Below are 17,640 nucleotides of genomic sequence, written 5' to 3' on the forward strand. Positions count from 1 at the left end.
AAAGCTTCGATTTGCTGCTCGCCAATTGCTAAAACAAAGCATTTAGCAGGTTAGTAAATGTTTTCCGTATGTCAAAAATGTAATCAAACATTATTCTTGAAAGCAGAATGAATAGAAAAATAAGATTTTTGTATTTTCCGAAAAGGATATAATTTAAAGTTAAATTTCTTGTTTTTAACCGATTTTTCTCAAATTATGGTTTTGCAAAAATGATCCCTTATGTCTTTCTTTATGCATTTTGACTATGTCTTTTAAGAATCTGTACAGATTACTGCCTGATACCTGGATTTTTTGACAGATACTTAAGCTTTCTAACTTATGGTATGATCTGCTGATTATGTTATGCTAATTTGGCTTCGAGTTGACGGACGATCAAACTCGAATCGGTGCCGAGTGCAAAGAGTTAAGACTGATAATAAGATTAAGATTTGATAATAATACTGATACGCTATTGGCTAGCGCCTTTAGAACCTAGAATAATAATTGGCTAGCGCTAGAACCTTTAATATGATTTTTACGCAACGTTAGGGTTTACAGTTGCAATAAATAACTTGAGACCTGACGGAATACTGTAAATGCTTGAAGTATCAATGAGGCAGTTTGTAATGAGCGGAAATATGTTTTTTATTCCATCTAATCATTTATTATCTTTTTTCAGGATCAAAAACGACGAAAAAGGGTTATGTTTAGAAAATGAGGAAGATTTGTCGTTCTCGCTCCCAGATAATCAAATATTATTACGGCTTTTGGAGGACAAAGAAAAGGTGATGATATATTGATTTGAGAATGCTGCGATTGTTGTAAAGTTATGGAAACATTTTTAAACTTACATTTAGATTCGTTCTTATACTACAGGTGTCTAACATTTTTCGGACGGCTCGTATACAAGGTTTGGATACCTTCGAAGGCTTGATGCTGTTTGGGAAAGATTGCTGCTATATTGTTGATGGATTCACTTTGCTTTGTAACCGAGAAATACATGATATCGATTCCTTGACTTCGGAGAGCTTCAATCCAATTTTACCCAGCACTACTGCAGGAAATCGTCCAGTGTAATGTTTTTTTATTTATTTCAATTTACGATATGATCTTTTCAGTCTTCTAAATCGGGAGTTTTCAAGCTTTTCAGTTCGCATTGGTTTAAGTTACCGTAACTGGTAACTACTATCGAAATGATTTGAAGAAAAAAACGGAACAGAACGGCAACAAAACAAACTGCGTTGAATCTGCCGTTCAATCGAATGTGATATGTATGTTATTGAAATGGTAACTATATCTTGCACGGCTAGGCTTATGCTTAAGTCATGAACTGTTGTGTTGTTCAAATTGAGATTGTATAGAAAATGGAAATTTCTGCCCAAGTAAAACCCTGAATTTTCAATGAAAGGGAAGAGGAGATGTGGGGGTTCCTAGTTGGTGATTGTTTATAAGGCACAAATTAGAATTGTTACGAAACCACAAATAGGCGTAGTAACAGTACTCTTACTTCAATGGATTTTATCTCACAGATAAGAGAATAGTAGTTCTTATATTTGAAATTACAAGTCAATCGTCCTGGTTACATGACTTCGCAATAGTCTTTCGGGGTGTACGCAAACTCATGCATGTGTGCATAAGGTTTTTACTCGTACAAACCGCCTTACCCTTATAAAGTACAGATCATTCTACTTTAGATATTTATAGTCAACTGTGAAGGATTTCGAGCTGTGTAATTTATACAGTTGACCGATTTTAGAGTTTCAAATCCAGTTAATTCATGTTAAACTCTTGTTTACGTAAATTTATTCTTTTCTAGTCCGATTTTTTAGTAGAAATGGACAATCTAAACGAGTCAGCTCAAACAAACACCCTAGCGCATTGTTGTGTTCAAAGCAGACCTTAGACCTATAATAAGCGAGAATTTGGTCGCTCCCTGTTAACAATAAATGCATAACATAATCATTAAATTGAAGCAAAAATATAAGTTGAATATAATTCATTGCGTTTATAAATATTTGTTTCTTTAATTTTATTTCGCAGGTCTCAGAATATTAGGCAATCTTCCAAAATATTTTATGAAGATATCCGCGAAATACACAAACGGCGCTATTTATTACAGCCTATTGCATTGGAAATTTTCTGTGGCAATGGACAAAATTATTTGTTAAGCTTTCCTCAAAAAGTGCGTAACAAAGTTTTTCAAAAAGTATCTTCCATGGCAACACAGATTGCAGATAATGCGCAGCAATCTGTTGCAGGCCAGAAAAGAACAGCACATGTAGAACAAAACACTGGCCTGTTGAGCAGTTTAATAGGTGAAACTTCTGTGACTCAACGTTGGGTGGTAAGTTTTTACATAATACCTAGTACAATTAGTTTTGAAGAAGGTTATGTTATGTTCGCTTAACGTATCAAACGTTAAGATAATTATCTAAATTTTTACTAAAATTGAAATAAGAAATATGAATTTTGTAATAAACTGTGATATTATTGTTTTTCGTGGATAATTGCACTGCTTGCTTTAATTATGCCCTTTACTGCCCCTTTACTGTCAGTTTGCTTCATTTATTTATGTTTAACTTTTTAACTTATCTGACTTAAGCTGGACAGGTTTCTGATAATATTTGCAATTAATGTCTGTATGCCTAATTAGTCGTGCAGTGCAGTTACGATAGCGTTATCTGCTTCCGTGCTTAAATATTAGTAGATCGATAATAATCATATTACCCATCATTTGCGATGCTCATACAAATGTATCTGAACAGTTGGCGTGCATTCATGTCTTTTATTTGCTTTATGTTATACGGAAATTAAATAATTAACTTCAAAATAATCAAATAAACCAGTCACTTAAACCTTTTATATAAGATAGGAAATTAATCAAAATATTCTTTTAATCTTAATATTAATGCTAGTGAATTTGCATATTCTTTTTTATTTTAGCGTGGTGAAATATCCAATTTTCAATACCTCATGCATCTGAACTCTCTGGCAGGACGCTCGTATAATGATTTAATGCAATATCCTGTATTTCCTTGGATATTGGCAAATTACGACTCCACAGTACTAGATCTGCATGAACCAGCTAATTTTCGGGATTTGTCAAAACCAATGGGAGCTCAAACAAAGGAACGTTTGGATCAGTTTCTAAAACGATATAATGACTGGGACGATCCTCAAGGTGATACTCCACCATATCACTACGGAACACACTACAGCTCGGCTATGATTGTTTGCTCCTATTTAATTAGACTAGAGCCATTCACACAACACTTTCTACGTTTACAAGGAGGACATTTTGATTTAGCGGATCGCATGTTTCACAGTATCAAGGAAGCTTGGCATTCGGCTTCCAGACAGAATATGGCTGACGTAAAAGAACTGATTCCTGAGTTTTTTTATCTTCCTGAGTTTCTAGAAAACTCAAATAGTTTCGATCTTGGTACAAAGCAAAACGGTGAAATTTTGAATCATGTTGTACTTCCTCCTTGGGCAAAAAATGACCCTCGCGAATTTATTCGCATGCATCGCGAAGCCCTTGAATGTGATTACGTTAGTCGCCACCTACATTTGGTAAGTGTAATTGATTGAATATTTTGGTCATGTTTACACTAAATGTTATGTCACGATCCTTCAGAAGCTCCCGGTGTGATATGTATCAGACGTCACTTCAACTTCTAAACTTCAAAAATTTCTTAAATAATTATCAGGTCTATAAATAAGTTTTGACGGGTTTTTTACATGCGTCGTTTACTTAAAAATTTTACTTTAAAAAAATCTGGCAACACTGTTATTTTGAAGTGTCATCTTCAGGGATTGTTTGCCCCTAGCTGTCATTTCATCAATTAGTAAACAAAGTATTTTCTGCGTGGTTGCAAAATTCTCCTTCATTACTTTGTGATGAAAACTTCGTATAATGAGGGAATATTATGGTGATCACGCTTTATCGGAAAGAACATGCCAGAGGTGGTTTAAACGGTTTACAAGTGGCAATTTTAGTATGGAAGACAAAGAACGCCCCGGACGGCCAACAAAGTACGAAGATCGAGAACTGGAGACAGCACTTGATGAAGACCCGACCCAAACTCAGACTCAGCTGGCAAATACGTTTGGGGCTTCTCAGCCAGCCATTTGTCAGCGTTTAAAAGCATTAGGCATAATCAGGAAGACAGTGAATTGGATGCCACATGAGATAAAGCCCCGTGACATTGAGCGCCGTTTGGTCACTTGTGAGCAACTGCTGCAACTACCAACGGCATAACCGGAAGGATTTTTTTTTTTGCATCAGATTGTTACTGGCGACGAAAAGAGGATTTATTACGACAACCCAAAACGTAAAGCAACGTATGATTACCTGGGCATAATTCCTCCTCGACTGGTGCATTTGGTGGGCCCAGTGCTGAAACCAAACGAAACTATCACGGGTGATGTTTACCGAAGACAACTTATAAGTTTGAAAAAAAGCGTTTTTTTTAAGAATCCACAATTGCCCAAAAGATGGGAAAAGGTTGTACAAAGTAACGATAATTACTTTTCTGAATATAATCGATGCCCATTCGGGCCTATGAGGCTTGGGAAAAAACCGTCAAAACTTATTTATAGACCTGATAGTTAATTGCTTCCCGTGGATACGTTCCATTACCACGTAGGAAAGTAGTTACAATCGTAGAATCCTAAAACTTGCGCTATCGTTTCGTATCGTTAACAGTTATTGTCAAATTGTTTGCATATGATAACAAATCAATGAATTTGATAAAATATTCCTAGGGAAGCACATGGAAAAAAATGAAAGCATCTTTACTTACTTACTTACTACCGCCTCACGCTCTTGGCCAGCTGCATGAGATTTGGCGTTTTTACGGTTCTTTAATTATTTTGTTGTTGTTTTTGGCAGTTATAATATGAGTTCAAAATATTTTTTTTTGTTAGTATTAGAAACAACAGGAAAAATGACACTTTGACCGGACCGGTCAAAACGATGTTTACCATAGTATGATACCGTAATTTTTATTTCGTTGAATACCAATATCAAAAAACCAATAAATAGAACTGCACTATTTATCAATCAAAATTCAATTCACAAATCGAATGGTACAATTGTTTATTGATGCTATGTTAATGTGTAAAATTGTTGCATTTACACTCTTAAGTTGTCGTTCAATTTGAAATTGAAAATCATCAAGTGCGAGTAGTACTACTAATCAGTATGAAATGCATTTTTTTCGTAAATCTTCAAGTTTAGATACGTTCAATACGATAAAGTTCAGATACGATAAAATATATTAAATATAATAAAATATTCATACATACATATGTTCTGCTTGTACAAATCGACCGTAGTTTTACTAAAATTTCAAATTGTTGTAAAAATTGTTGTTGAATGAAAAATATCTTCCTTTATTTTTGCATTATGTATATATGAAGAAAATACTCTTCGAGTTGCCGATAAGGAACACCAACGGATTTTGAAAAGGAATACTGAGACCATTGATGATAGAAGCGTGTTGTTGCTCTTAATGATTTTTGTTTTTGAGATAATCGAACCTATAGATTTTAAAGTGTGCTTAAATGTCACTGAACGATTGAAACTACTACTTATCGTGTCACGTCACATATATGATTCAATCATCTCCTAAGTCGTACATTCCTATCCACACGCTCGATATTACAACCACATTATTTAGGCGAGTAAAGCTGCTATCCAAGTGCTAATAATTTTTGTTTAGTTTGAATGAAAGTAAACTCCATTTGGCAACATATGTTAGCTATATCGTCTGAAATGTACCTAAGCTTACATATTAGGCGATACAGCCGCGTCTCGGTATAAACCTGGGATACATACTTAATTTTAATAATCTAACTAATTTTGCTTTACAGTGGATCGATCTTATCTTCGGTTATAAGCAACAAGGCCAAGCTGCAATCAATGCTGTCAATGTGTTTCATCATTTGTTCTACGAAGGAAATGTAGATATTTACAAGTAGGTTTATGTAATTTTGGTTGGCTTTGTGCGCATATAACAATAATTAATGTTCAATTGTTTTTCAAATTATTGTATTTGCAGCATTGAAGATCCGCTTCAGAAAAATGCCGCAATAGGCTTTATAAATAACTTTGGCCAAATTCCGAAGCAAATATTCCGAAAACAACATCCAGCCAAGAGAATGACTCCGACGAAACAATTTTCTATGTTAGTTGATGTTAGCCCACTGATACCTCCTCAGTCACCGATCGGAGGTACTCCAGCAATCAACTATGACAAAATATTCTTTTATAATCTTAAATATTTGAAATCAAGCCAGCTGCCTATCAAAGGTAATTCCTGAACCATAAATAAACGTATATTTAACGTATTTTGTCATATATAAATTGTAACATTTATGTAACAATGACACTTGAATATTCTTCAAGCTTTGGAATCGGTAACACATTTTAAATGTAATCTGTTGGTTAATGAGTTGGTACACGGGTTAACGGTAGCTGGTAAAACAATTTTGTACTACCCCCGTAGGTTTTGCAACTACCCCTGGCACATTTGTTGCTCTGTTCATGATTATGAAAAATTAAAATTAAAAATGGTTTGTATAAATTACTGCAGTGTCTTCAGTGTCCTTAACCGCAGTGTCCATGACCAAATTTCCACCTTCATTTCCAGTGTATTAGCTGAATCTACAATCAAGCTTCGAATAAATAAAAATCAAGAAAGCCAAAAAGGGTAATATAAGAACCATGAGATAGTAATATCAAACGAAAGAGAGAGTTCTAATGATTATGATATGGTTTTATTCATATTCTATGACAAAGTTAGATATGTCGTAGTATTTTGCAAATTGGCCGGTTATAACATCATTACCGGCTCGCAAGCTAGCAAAATTCAATTGTGACAATTGAAATACTAAACACAATACTCCACCAAAATACTGTTCCGAAACAAGCAGGCAGGACATTTCTGAATCTGTGAGAGAAAACAATAGCAAAAGACGAGAATCGCAATGGCAAAAGCTGGCTAATATTACGGAAGTGAAATCAAGCACAGATTCTATTCTAGCATCTAGCAGTAGGATAATTTACAGAAAGATAAAAAACATAAAAATATTGAGGTCAAAAATCCCGTTGAAGTATTAGAATACATTAATACGTTGAAGTAATAACGAACATATAACTTTGAGCCCAGGACGTCTTCACACGACAGGGATCGGTTTAAAATCCCATGCGAACCAATCCTCCGTACGCAGGATTGTTGTACCGATAAAAAAGAAAAAGTTTGAGTACATTGCATAGTTCTCTTGCGTAGCCGTGTAACCGGGCCGATATAGCTAGTTTCTTGAAAAATGCAGTAAATGTAACAATCATCGTCTAGCTGTAAAAATCCATCCTAGGACACGTTTATACTCCTCGGGGTATACCGTCGTACTGGTGGTGTTGTAAACTGCGATGCGATTGTGATATCGTGTGCTTGAATTGAAATATGCCTGCTGCGGTTGTCGTGTCTAGTAAGGCCGCTGAAGTGTCATGTGCTGCGATTGTGGTGATAGGCGCTTGCGTTGTTGCGATCATCTCTAAAACCCTATAGCGTGCAGCAGACTGAATTGATCTCGCTATGGTAGCATGAACGATAGAAGAAGACCGGTACATCATGCATCCTTCCGCGGCTAAGGATGAGATGGGAACATATTCTAGCTCTACTTGATTGTTACACAGGTGCAAACCCTATGGAGAGGGATTGCAAAAATCATGCTCCAATTGGTTTTTTATTATTTCTTTTCCTAAGTTCTGCAAATAGTATTCAGTTTTTTTGCTGTTACATGATATATGTATTATGAAATGATTTCCGGGTCATTCAATGTATATAGGACAGAATATTGGAGGATGGAGGTACTGGAAAATGGGAAAACTATTCTATATTTATATGTTAAACATAACATTAATTCTTTTTAAGAAAATACGGCACTGCCGTCATACTATAAATTAAATTAAAAAATTAATTCTTTTTATACTTTTGATATGACACTGATGTTATATCTGTTAGTTTGATATCGATATTCTTCCCGTTTTATGCATGGACAACAATGCTTCAATAACAATATGCTTTAATTTTATTTCAGAACTGAAAGGTCCGGTTGGAAGTATAATACAACACGAAAAAAATATGTTATCAGTTGAACAAAACAAAATTCTGATACCAAAATCATACAATCGATACGTTACTTGGGGTTGTGCTGATAATTCATTACGTGTTGGCTGTTATGATTCAGATAAAACATATCATGTTTGGGAAAATATTGATATCTGCGGCGATATAATTTGTTGCACGTGTCCAAGCTCAAAGTTACTCATAATAGCTGGTACCAGTTCAGTATTATCTGTATACAATATGGATGCAAAAATGAAGAAACTAACCCTGAAGCAAACTTTGTTTGGACACTCAGATGCCGTTACCGCTCTTACGTCGAGCTCCGCGTACAATATTATTATAAGCGGTTCACGTGACCAAACTGCTATAATATGGGATTTGGCACGATTGACGTACGTCCGTCAGTTAGTTGGACACATGGGAGTAATAGCAGCTGTGTGCATCAATGAGTTGACGGTAAGTGGGAAATTACTATCAATGAAGTCATAATTCAAACCTTGTTGATATTTTGTGTATTTGTTTGTAGGGTGATATTGCGACGTGTTCCGGTACTTGGTTGCACATTTGGTCTATCAATGGTCATCAGCTAGCTGTTGTTAATACAAGCATGGGCAGCTCTGATCGAATGCAACAAATTCTCTGTGTGACTTTTTCAAGCATTCGCGAATGGGATACTAAAAATGTCATAATCACAGGCTCGACCGATGGAGTAGTTAGGGTATTTATTTTAGCTATTACTTCTATTGTTGTCTCAAACAGTTAATTGTTTCCACCTACGTTCGAATCTTTTACCACTTGTATTAAACCTCGTGCTGTTTGCGTCGAATCAGTTCCCATCTTGGGATGTTTATACGTTCTATAATCTTGAGATTGTGTATAATCTTAACGCTTAACTTAAACGCTACTGTCAAAATCAATTATAACTCGACTACCCTGTGCATAATCTTGGTGTAATCTGCAACAGTTTGCAGCGGTGTGTAATTAGAACCATAATTTGGTAGTTTTGTATGAAAAAGTAAATACATTTTATGGTACATTATGGTTTTACCTGAAAAAAAAAACATTATGGCTATGCAATATGGAAAACGACAACAAATCTTCAAAATACTCGAAACTTGGGATGTACACCTAGGTGACCTGGTTTACTGTTTGCACCTGGTCTACTGTTTGCACCTAGGTGACAGAAATCTCACCCATACATATAAAATGTCCGTTCTTTAAGTGCTCGATAGACGCACGTTATTGAGCGGGTTTTAAACATGTGTGCATGGTCGTGTCCCCTTCCGATTTCCCTTCCGAGCCGTGGGTTCGGAGCCGGCTCCGGAGCCGTGGGTGCGTTCCGGAGCGCACATCACTATGGTCGAGGTTCAATAAAAATGGCATAAGATTCGAATGTAAATTGAAAAGGCTATCGCCATTACAGTGTTAATTATCATAAGAAATTTATTATCATAGCGAATTTATCATAAAATCTGTTATTTATGCTTAGCAATTATCATTTTTAGTTATTGTTGCTAGTATTGCCAAGTATTTCTCGAATATATCTTTCGTTTCAGTTGTGGTCAATTGAGTTTATTTCGAAAGCACCACAACACTCGGCGGAGGAGTTGTCAACAGGGGCTTCAAAAGTAAAACCGGAAGTAAAGGACAATAACGTGCAATCACTGGAAAGTAAGTATATGGGTAAATAGAAGAGTATGCAAAACATTTTCCCGAGCGCAACAAAACCAGCCTGTAATGTGATCGGATAGCTGATAACAATTTCTTATCGTAGTTTTACAGTCAAACTACACACACCCTATGATAGGAGGCCGCCTTTACAGCATAGCCTACAGTCTGCTGTCAGTATAATTTAAAGTATATCAAATTTAAACTAATTTCGAGTTGCTAAGTTGGAATTAGCGAGTATCAACAATAAACCAGTCTAAGCCAATCTCACAGCGTGCCGTAGGACACGGTCTGGCCCGATACGATTCAATGAGAACCAATTGCAACGCCTGTTTTCAAACTGTGTGTGTAGTTTGGCTATTACATAACATCAAGGTTTTTTTTTATTAGAAGGATAGCTAGTCCTAGCTTCGGGAGAGCGCTCCAAAAGAGAATTGGCCACGCTCGATCCTACCGTGTGGAAATTAGTGCCAACAACTTTATCGTGAAAGCATCATGACCTACAATTTGATCTTCATCGTATGAAATTTTCCAAAGATATGCGGGATCGGTTTCCGGATTTTTACCGACTAAACCGCACGATATGCGCAATCCTCATCTTCCTGAGATTGATACTACCCTGTGTTATGGGGAAGGCTATTTTCAGGATCTGCTAGTCTGTTTAGCTGAATATATCAAAAGCATAGCTATATAGATAAATCTGTTTACTCTGCTTAGTGTACCTTGCTCTACGGCGGGAAACTGGCGACCCGTGGTTGTCGTAGTGGTGATGTAGCCATTTGGGATGACTCATCACTGCGGTTGTTCTTTTGGAACACTGTGTTTTAGTGTTTATTGTTTAATTCGTCCACCGAGATCGGTTTAATGCACAAGTTGTATATATTACAATATCATGAAATTGTTGTAATGACAAAGACGCTCGAACTTACATTTAAACGCAAAGAGTTTTTAAATTGGGACAAGGACATTGCGAAATCGAACTGGTTTACTGGAACTGGATTAAATCAATTGCTTAATCATTGCTTTGTGCGAAGCACCGTACACAATAACCTTAACCTCGTCTAGCTATCGTGCACGGAACAGCAAGACAAATCTTAAATATTAGAAGACTCAGACATCGCTGATTGCACTTGGATTCGGATCCGTCTGCCCAATCTAGCTTTCGTATAGTGAACCGTTTTTGTATTGTCTCGAACCTTCGTATGGATATATTAGTATACAAGTTACAAGGACAAGTTACAATTGACCAGAATTCTAACAACGGACGAACCAACGAAAAATACATAGAATTTAAAATAAATGTGGGTCGATACATGTGGTTACGCGGTTAATAGCGTTATCATAGTGACGCATAAAAGTCAGGTTATCGCCAATCAAAACGCCTAGGTCACGTATGTAATTGCTTGATATCTCGCGTTCTTTTATCTGGCATCTAAATCTAACAGTGTGACCGTGTTAAAGACGCCTCGAAACACTTCTCCGTACAAAATTCCAATGAATTCTGCACGCACCACATGTTAAATTTGTAACAGCATGTTGTAGTATCTCGCAGTCGTCCGCAGTTTTTACACGAATAAATAATTTAGTGTCGTCAGCAGGCAGCGGTCGTCAGGGAACACAGAATATAGATCATGTACATACAAGTCAAATAGTAGTGGTCCCAGATTGCTTCCTTTTGGAACCCCTCAGGTGCTGGTGAACGAACGAGAGATATGCTGCTCAAATTTGACACGATATGTACGGTTGATGAGATATTAGCTCAACCATGCCGTGAACTTGTTGGAGAACCTTAACACCTGGAGCATATGGATTAGTATTTCTTGCGATATCCTAACAAAAGCTACCTTTAGGTCCGAGATGGGAATAATGACTGCTTTTAATGAGTTGACTCTGAGTGAATAAGTCGTTGTAATGAGCCAACCCGTTTAATTACTTACTTGAGAGTAATACAAAAATTAGTACATCACAAGCCTTACACAAACGTATAAAAGAAGGTATTTCATTTTAATCACTCACTCCTTTCAATTATTACGTAACGCTGATAGGGGAGGAGGGGGTTAGTATCAGCGTTACGATTTGGTACATAGGGGCGAGGGAGGATTTAACTTTTTGTTCCTTAACATATAATAAGATGGAGCTTAGATTCCCGATTCCTGCTTTAAAACTAAAGTATTTAAATGATTTTTATACAAATTCTATTTGATACTTGTTGATATTTCAAGGTAAAGACCCACCCATTGATACCTTCTTATGTAATCTCAGATGGTGGTTTTGGATTCAGGTGTGTAGTGGTGGATCCTGTTTCCCTTGTCACATAACAAACATCATCGACTCATAAAACAAGTATTGAACAAGGTTGAAGAGCTCTAGGCAGTCTGTGAATCGTCTTGTGTTTAAGCAAATACAGCATACATTTTAAAACCTACTGGAATATAGTAAAATTAATGTTCGAAATAAAATTATTGCCTTTTGATGCTTCCAAGATTTCCGCTATCTCATAACACTTCAATTTCCATCATACATCAGATCATGATTCAATATCATTCAGTGCTCAGATGCTTATTTTCGAAACAATGATCAATTTACGACAACTAGAACGTGCGGCATTATGATCGGTGCTTGCATGCCCATATTTGAAGTTTCATGTGTTTTTTTGTCAAACAAAAAGTAAATAAAGGGTGGAACAGAAAGTATAAGCACGACAAAAAATAAAAAAATAACTTGTTTCAGAAAAAGTAAGAGTGTTTAGTTAATCATTTCTGTATCGTGTTCTTAGTTATTTTTAACGAAAAAAATCATAACTTTCTCAACCATGACAATGATTTCACTTTTACCCTAACGCTTCTCATCAGGTTTAGCACAGACTTTTTCGCTTCTTCATTGTCTCTGTTGTCACAAATGGTTTTGACCACATACCACATTCGCAAATGGCTTACCACAACATCGCCTTTTCACGGAATTTTTTGACAAATATTGATTTCTTGGCATCATCTACATCATGGCTTTCATGCACGGTGTAATATTGACTTCCCGGAAGCGTATTGTAGTTGTCTTCGCCAGAATGTAAGGAGTCAGGAAAGCAGAACTAGCAAGGAGGAAAGAGGGAGATAGTTATTGTAAAGGAAGTAAGAATTCAGAATATAAAAAGGATGTTCTCTTCGAATCCAACCTTCACCGAGTGCGGACGCAAATATATGTGAAAAAGTTTTAAGTAACCGTGAACTATTGTGCGTTTTTATTTATTTGCTCTTACAGTAAACGAATTTAACGTACGAATCAGCAGACTATCATACAGCCTCTGAGGAAGCGGTTTTACGCATGCGGCGTGTTTTTCACTCCGTTTTGGACTGGATTCCTCACGAAACTTTCGGTCCGCACGACTCCGATACTCACAGCTTCCAAATTCGCCAATTCGCTCAGCGAGATATTTGGAACAGAGTACCATTTATGCACAACGCTTTTACGGCGGATGTGCCTTGAATTTTCAAGGAAGCGTTGAAAAAACGAAATTCTCACGCTAATAGTTTAGAATGTAAACAACAAGGAACACTAACAATCAGCTGTTTTACATCATCTGTTTTTAAGTAAAATCATATAGAATTCGTGTTTATACTTTCCGGTCCATCCTTTTGTCAAAAATGAGAATGATGAATGAGAATGAACATAAGAATTTGTAAATTCTCTTCCAATGCGATTAACCTCGCAAACAGACGTGCCCTGTCGCGTCCCGACGTCCTGTGATAGTGGTAATGTGTTTTTAGTTAATTTTAATGTGTTTATCTATCTTCTCTAGATAAAAATTTTGTAAGAAATATCATAACGGGTAATGCTCGTGCATCGTTCGCGATTGGTTCGGCATAGTTCGGTTATCGTTATGCGAGTACACATGTACCGGACCTTCCTTCGTTTGATGAAACCAAAAGAAAAATCGCACACACATGCTCACTCATGAGAAATGTTCCATTGTTGGAGAGGGAAGGGGTGTGGGAAGGTGTTGTGGAGGGCAAATCCGTTGCGCATTTTTACGTATGATCTAGCTATAATAATTCATATCGAGCAACCATATTACCGTCAAACATTAGAAATATTTCAATGAGTTAGCGAGGGTGTGGAGGGAGTAGGGAGGGGGATGGATTAACATAACCAAAGTATCCCTTTAAAGCTTACACCGGAAACTTGACTGAATGCCATACGATTTATTGTAGTTTTACATTTTAGAGAAGATTTTAGTTTTGCATACATTATAGCAAAGATTTTTCAAAACTGGAACATTCCCAGAGGGAAAATAGAAAAGGTACCGTATAGAACGGGTGATTGATTCACGATTCCTGCGGTATTGTTTCAAATAATGCGACCAAAACGAAACGAATATTAAATTAAAATCGTGTCAAATAAAAGGAAATCCCCGAAATCGATAGTAAGTCGTAGGTAGTGCGGTGTAAGGTGGTTGAGCCAAAGTTATTGTCGGTAAAAGCAAAATGGCTTACACCAAAGGAACTGTTAGCTGCTACGCATTCATTTTTTTGCCGAGGGCAGAAATCTATTTAACTTTGTGGATCCGTGTCGTGAAGTGCGTGTACGTTGCATAAGACTTTGCTGAATGGATTCTGCTGCTATTGGTTGTCGAAGAAGTAACTGACGCTGCTTGCGGGAGTCCATTGCTGTTGTACGCAGAATAGATGCGCTTGACAATGCATCGAGTTATCTTGCTGTTGCCATTAATAGTGTGCACAGCATCCACATTGGCTTTGTAATACCGGTGAAAGTACTCCCCACCAGTGAGTACCCGAGTAGCGAGCGCCAGTGATTGGTGGTGAACTAAATCGATATTGTCTATCGTGCAGCGGGTATTTGCCACACGCAATCCGCGCAACGCGTGTCTGTTCGCGAAAAGCTGCGCCTTTGGATCCTTTTACTTATATCAGATATTGACCAGTTTCGGTACAGCGCACCGACTGCAGGTGAGGTGGGTCACGTGTGTTTGTGACGGAATCACCGATAACACGGAATATTCAGGTGATATTGGGCTGCAGCATCGTGCTACAGGATCCTTAAGGACTTTGTATGCGACCAACCAGGTGATTTATGCACTCCACGGGGTGAAACGGGTTGGACTCCTGGAATGTTTAAGGTACATCGCCGAGGAAGACAGCCAACATACACGAAACAATCGAGCACAGGGACGAACACAGATAGTGATGCCGTCGTCCATGTGGATGATCCCCATTTGGAACCGAATGCAGAGGAGCGTTCGTCCAATGAAATAACGCCACGTGAATATGCCGCATATTGCACAGCACATCGGATATCCTGGCGGGATATCGCTCATTTTCTGATGTATTGTGCTGGGTGACTGTTCCAGTAATACTGTGTTGACCAGCACAGCAAGGTAGTCGGCCTGCGACCAGCCTTGTGCCATACGGGTCCTGCATAACGCAAGACGGAATGACGGACCGACACCAATAAACAGCGCTTGGCGCACTTTGGTTCGTTGTGTTTCCGCATCAGCAGCGCCCCGGCCTTTTCGTCGTGACTCGCTCGTAGTGTAGCCGCCACAAGGGGTGGTCATGAAGCGTGATCCAGAGTTATTCATTTGCTTTGGCAGAAGTCAGTCGTGTCTCAAGAATATCGATCGCGACATCTTCGATATTCTTCCTCATAGACGAGATTAGTAGCGCTTTTGTTTTGGAAGATGCCAACTCTAAGTGGCGAGCCGATGTATCGATGTAATTCCATCGTATTTCGACAAATGCAGAAAGAAACAAACATACCGCCTACTAAATTTACTACTCACGCCTGACTGGCTTACTTAATCGTTGCTAATAATTTTAAGTGGTTTAAGATCCTTCTTCAATCTATATAGATACTACAGTACATCTATATATGATACTGCATACGATATTTCAAGACCAATGTTTGTTTTCCGGCTGTCCGTATTAAAAATAATTGATTTAATTGGTATGTACCAGACTAAAAAAAAAACCAAGACCAGGTGATAAATAAAGATATCAACTTCCGAAAGACGTTCCATATTCAAGCCCTCAATCGCCACAGATCCCAAAAATAGGAACATTACTCATTCGCGAATCGTCTTAATCCACTTAAAAACTAATGCACTTAAAAAATCTAAACAAGATCGTTTGTGAATTTATCGTACATACTTACTTACCACTGAGGCGAACCAATGTAATCTATTAAGAACAAGAATTCGTGTGAAAATTATTTATCAGTGCTATTCGAACTGGCGGCTTTTTGCCAAGGCCACTGGAAAATTAATGATAGTTTTGTTTTACTTACGTATTTGATTCATTAGCTGTGCATTGGGAGAGAACACTTATCTTCAGGACGGAATTAACCTTGCATACTGCGTACGATCATAAAATTAATACGGAACCAGCAAGTATTACAGCTCTAGCCATCTCGAAGGATCATTACACACTCTATGTTGGTAAGGATGTTGCATATGAATGGCGTGCAAGGTTTAATAAAAGAAAAATAAAAAAAAAATTCCTTTCTACAGGCGATGCTCGGGGACGAATATATTCATGGTACGTAGCAGAATCTCCATTTGCTAATCAAGTGCGAGTGTCTAGTGGATTAGCTCTTCAAAAAACAAACAAATGCTCCAGTATGGAACTTTGATAATCTACCTATATTCCTGTATATGTCAAGGGTAACCAACTAGGCTAATTGTGTGCTGTAGATGATCTAATAGTTTAAGATTAGTTTTAGTAAAAGTTTAAATGTAGAAGTTTTCAGAAGAAAGTTTATCGTTGATAAATAAATATGAAAGAATAAATAGAACACAATAATATACTTCCGTGAGTATTTAGTAAATTGCTGCGCCTAGCAACAAAACTCGTTGCAACTTAATAAAAAAACAACAGTTTTCTAAAACTCGATTATTCCAGGAACGGTAAACATTTTAATGTCGCTTGTAGTGTGAGAAAAGAGGTTTGGCATCTATGCAGTGAATAAATCACCTTCTCGGTCGTCAGTGTTAGTTGGCTGTTTTGCTGTTTTTTTCGTGCCACGATGATGGCGGCACGTTGTTTTACTCCTGTTATTCACACGAAAACTAATGTGATATTTGATTGCTGGTGGAATACCCACTAACAGAAGTGTTTCGTGTGGAGAACTTTTATTTCGTGTTACCTCTTCTAGCGATGGTACAAGACTAACTTACAAACTAGCTTAACGCTAATTAACTGGGTGCGCACACCTTCCTTTTATTTGACATTTCGTCAGGCTGCATCATTTCAGTTCTATGACATTGCATATCATAACACCGCCGCTCAATGTTTAGAACTCATCAACCCTAAACCAGCTCTATGTTTTTGAAATGCAATTACTGGCAAGCCTTTTGTCATTATGTCAGCGATCTGTTTACCAGTATGGATATAACTTACTTTTATATATCCTCGTTAAATCTCTTCATGTACAAAACGATGTTTCACATCCACGTGTTTCAAACGCCCGTTATCTCGTTCGTCTTCGACTACTCTAATCGTGGATTGATTGTCTTCATGATATTCAACTGGTAACTTGATTTCTACATCTAAGTCCTGCAACAACCGTACAAGCCATTTACCGTGGCATACAGCTACACTTAGCGCCACTAATTCTGCTTCCGTTGACGACAACGCTATCGTCGACTGCTTTTTAGTCAGCCAACTTACTGTTGATCCGAATACACGAAATACATACCCTGTCAACGAATGCCTATCATTTGTATCATTTGCCCAGTCAGCGTCAGCAAATGCTTCTATTACCGGCGAAATCTTCTTTGCTTCGAAAACTAACCCAAGGTCTAATGTACCTTTTATATATCGCAAAACTCTTTTTGCATGTTTCCAAT

At 37.4% G+C, this 17,640-nt stretch overlaps 1 protein-coding gene across 1 annotated transcript; it reads left to right on the forward strand.

Annotated features, from left to right (window-relative positions):
- Positions 1-957: 957 nt before the first annotated feature.
- On the forward strand, positions 958-16,585 carry LOC128305155 (WD repeat and FYVE domain-containing protein 3-like). The gene is made up of 10 exons (XM_053042475.1): positions 958-1,266; positions 2,020-2,323; positions 2,923-3,552; positions 5,857-5,960; positions 6,045-6,295; positions 8,086-8,570; positions 8,641-8,832; positions 9,671-9,785; positions 16,096-16,230; positions 16,303-16,585. The coding sequence occupies exons 1-10, from the start codon at positions 1,253-1,255 to the stop codon at positions 16,422-16,424; spliced, it is 2,352 nt and encodes a 783-aa protein (XP_052898435.1). The 5' UTR covers positions 958-1,252; the 3' UTR covers positions 16,425-16,585.
- The last annotated feature ends 1,055 nt before the right edge of the window (positions 16,586-17,640 follow it).

The sequence above is a fragment of the Anopheles moucheti genome, chromosome 3 (assembly GCF_943734755.1).
Source record: "Anopheles moucheti chromosome 3, idAnoMoucSN_F20_07, whole genome shotgun sequence".
Taxonomy (NCBI): Eukaryota; Metazoa; Arthropoda; class Insecta; order Diptera; family Culicidae; genus Anopheles; species Anopheles moucheti.

What these genes read in the sequence shown, in the direction of transcription:
- LOC128305155 (XM_053042475.1), top strand. An exon ending in CTGTGACTCAACGTTGGGTG is followed by an intron (nt 2,324 to 2,922) that starts GTAAGTTTTTAC and finishes TTTTTATTTTAG; the next exon opens with CGTGGTGAAATATCCAATTT. An exon ending in CGACCGATGGAGTAGTTAGG is followed by an intron (nt 8,833 to 9,670) that starts GTATTTATTTTA and finishes CTTTCGTTTCAG; the next exon opens with TTGTGGTCAATTGAGTTTAT.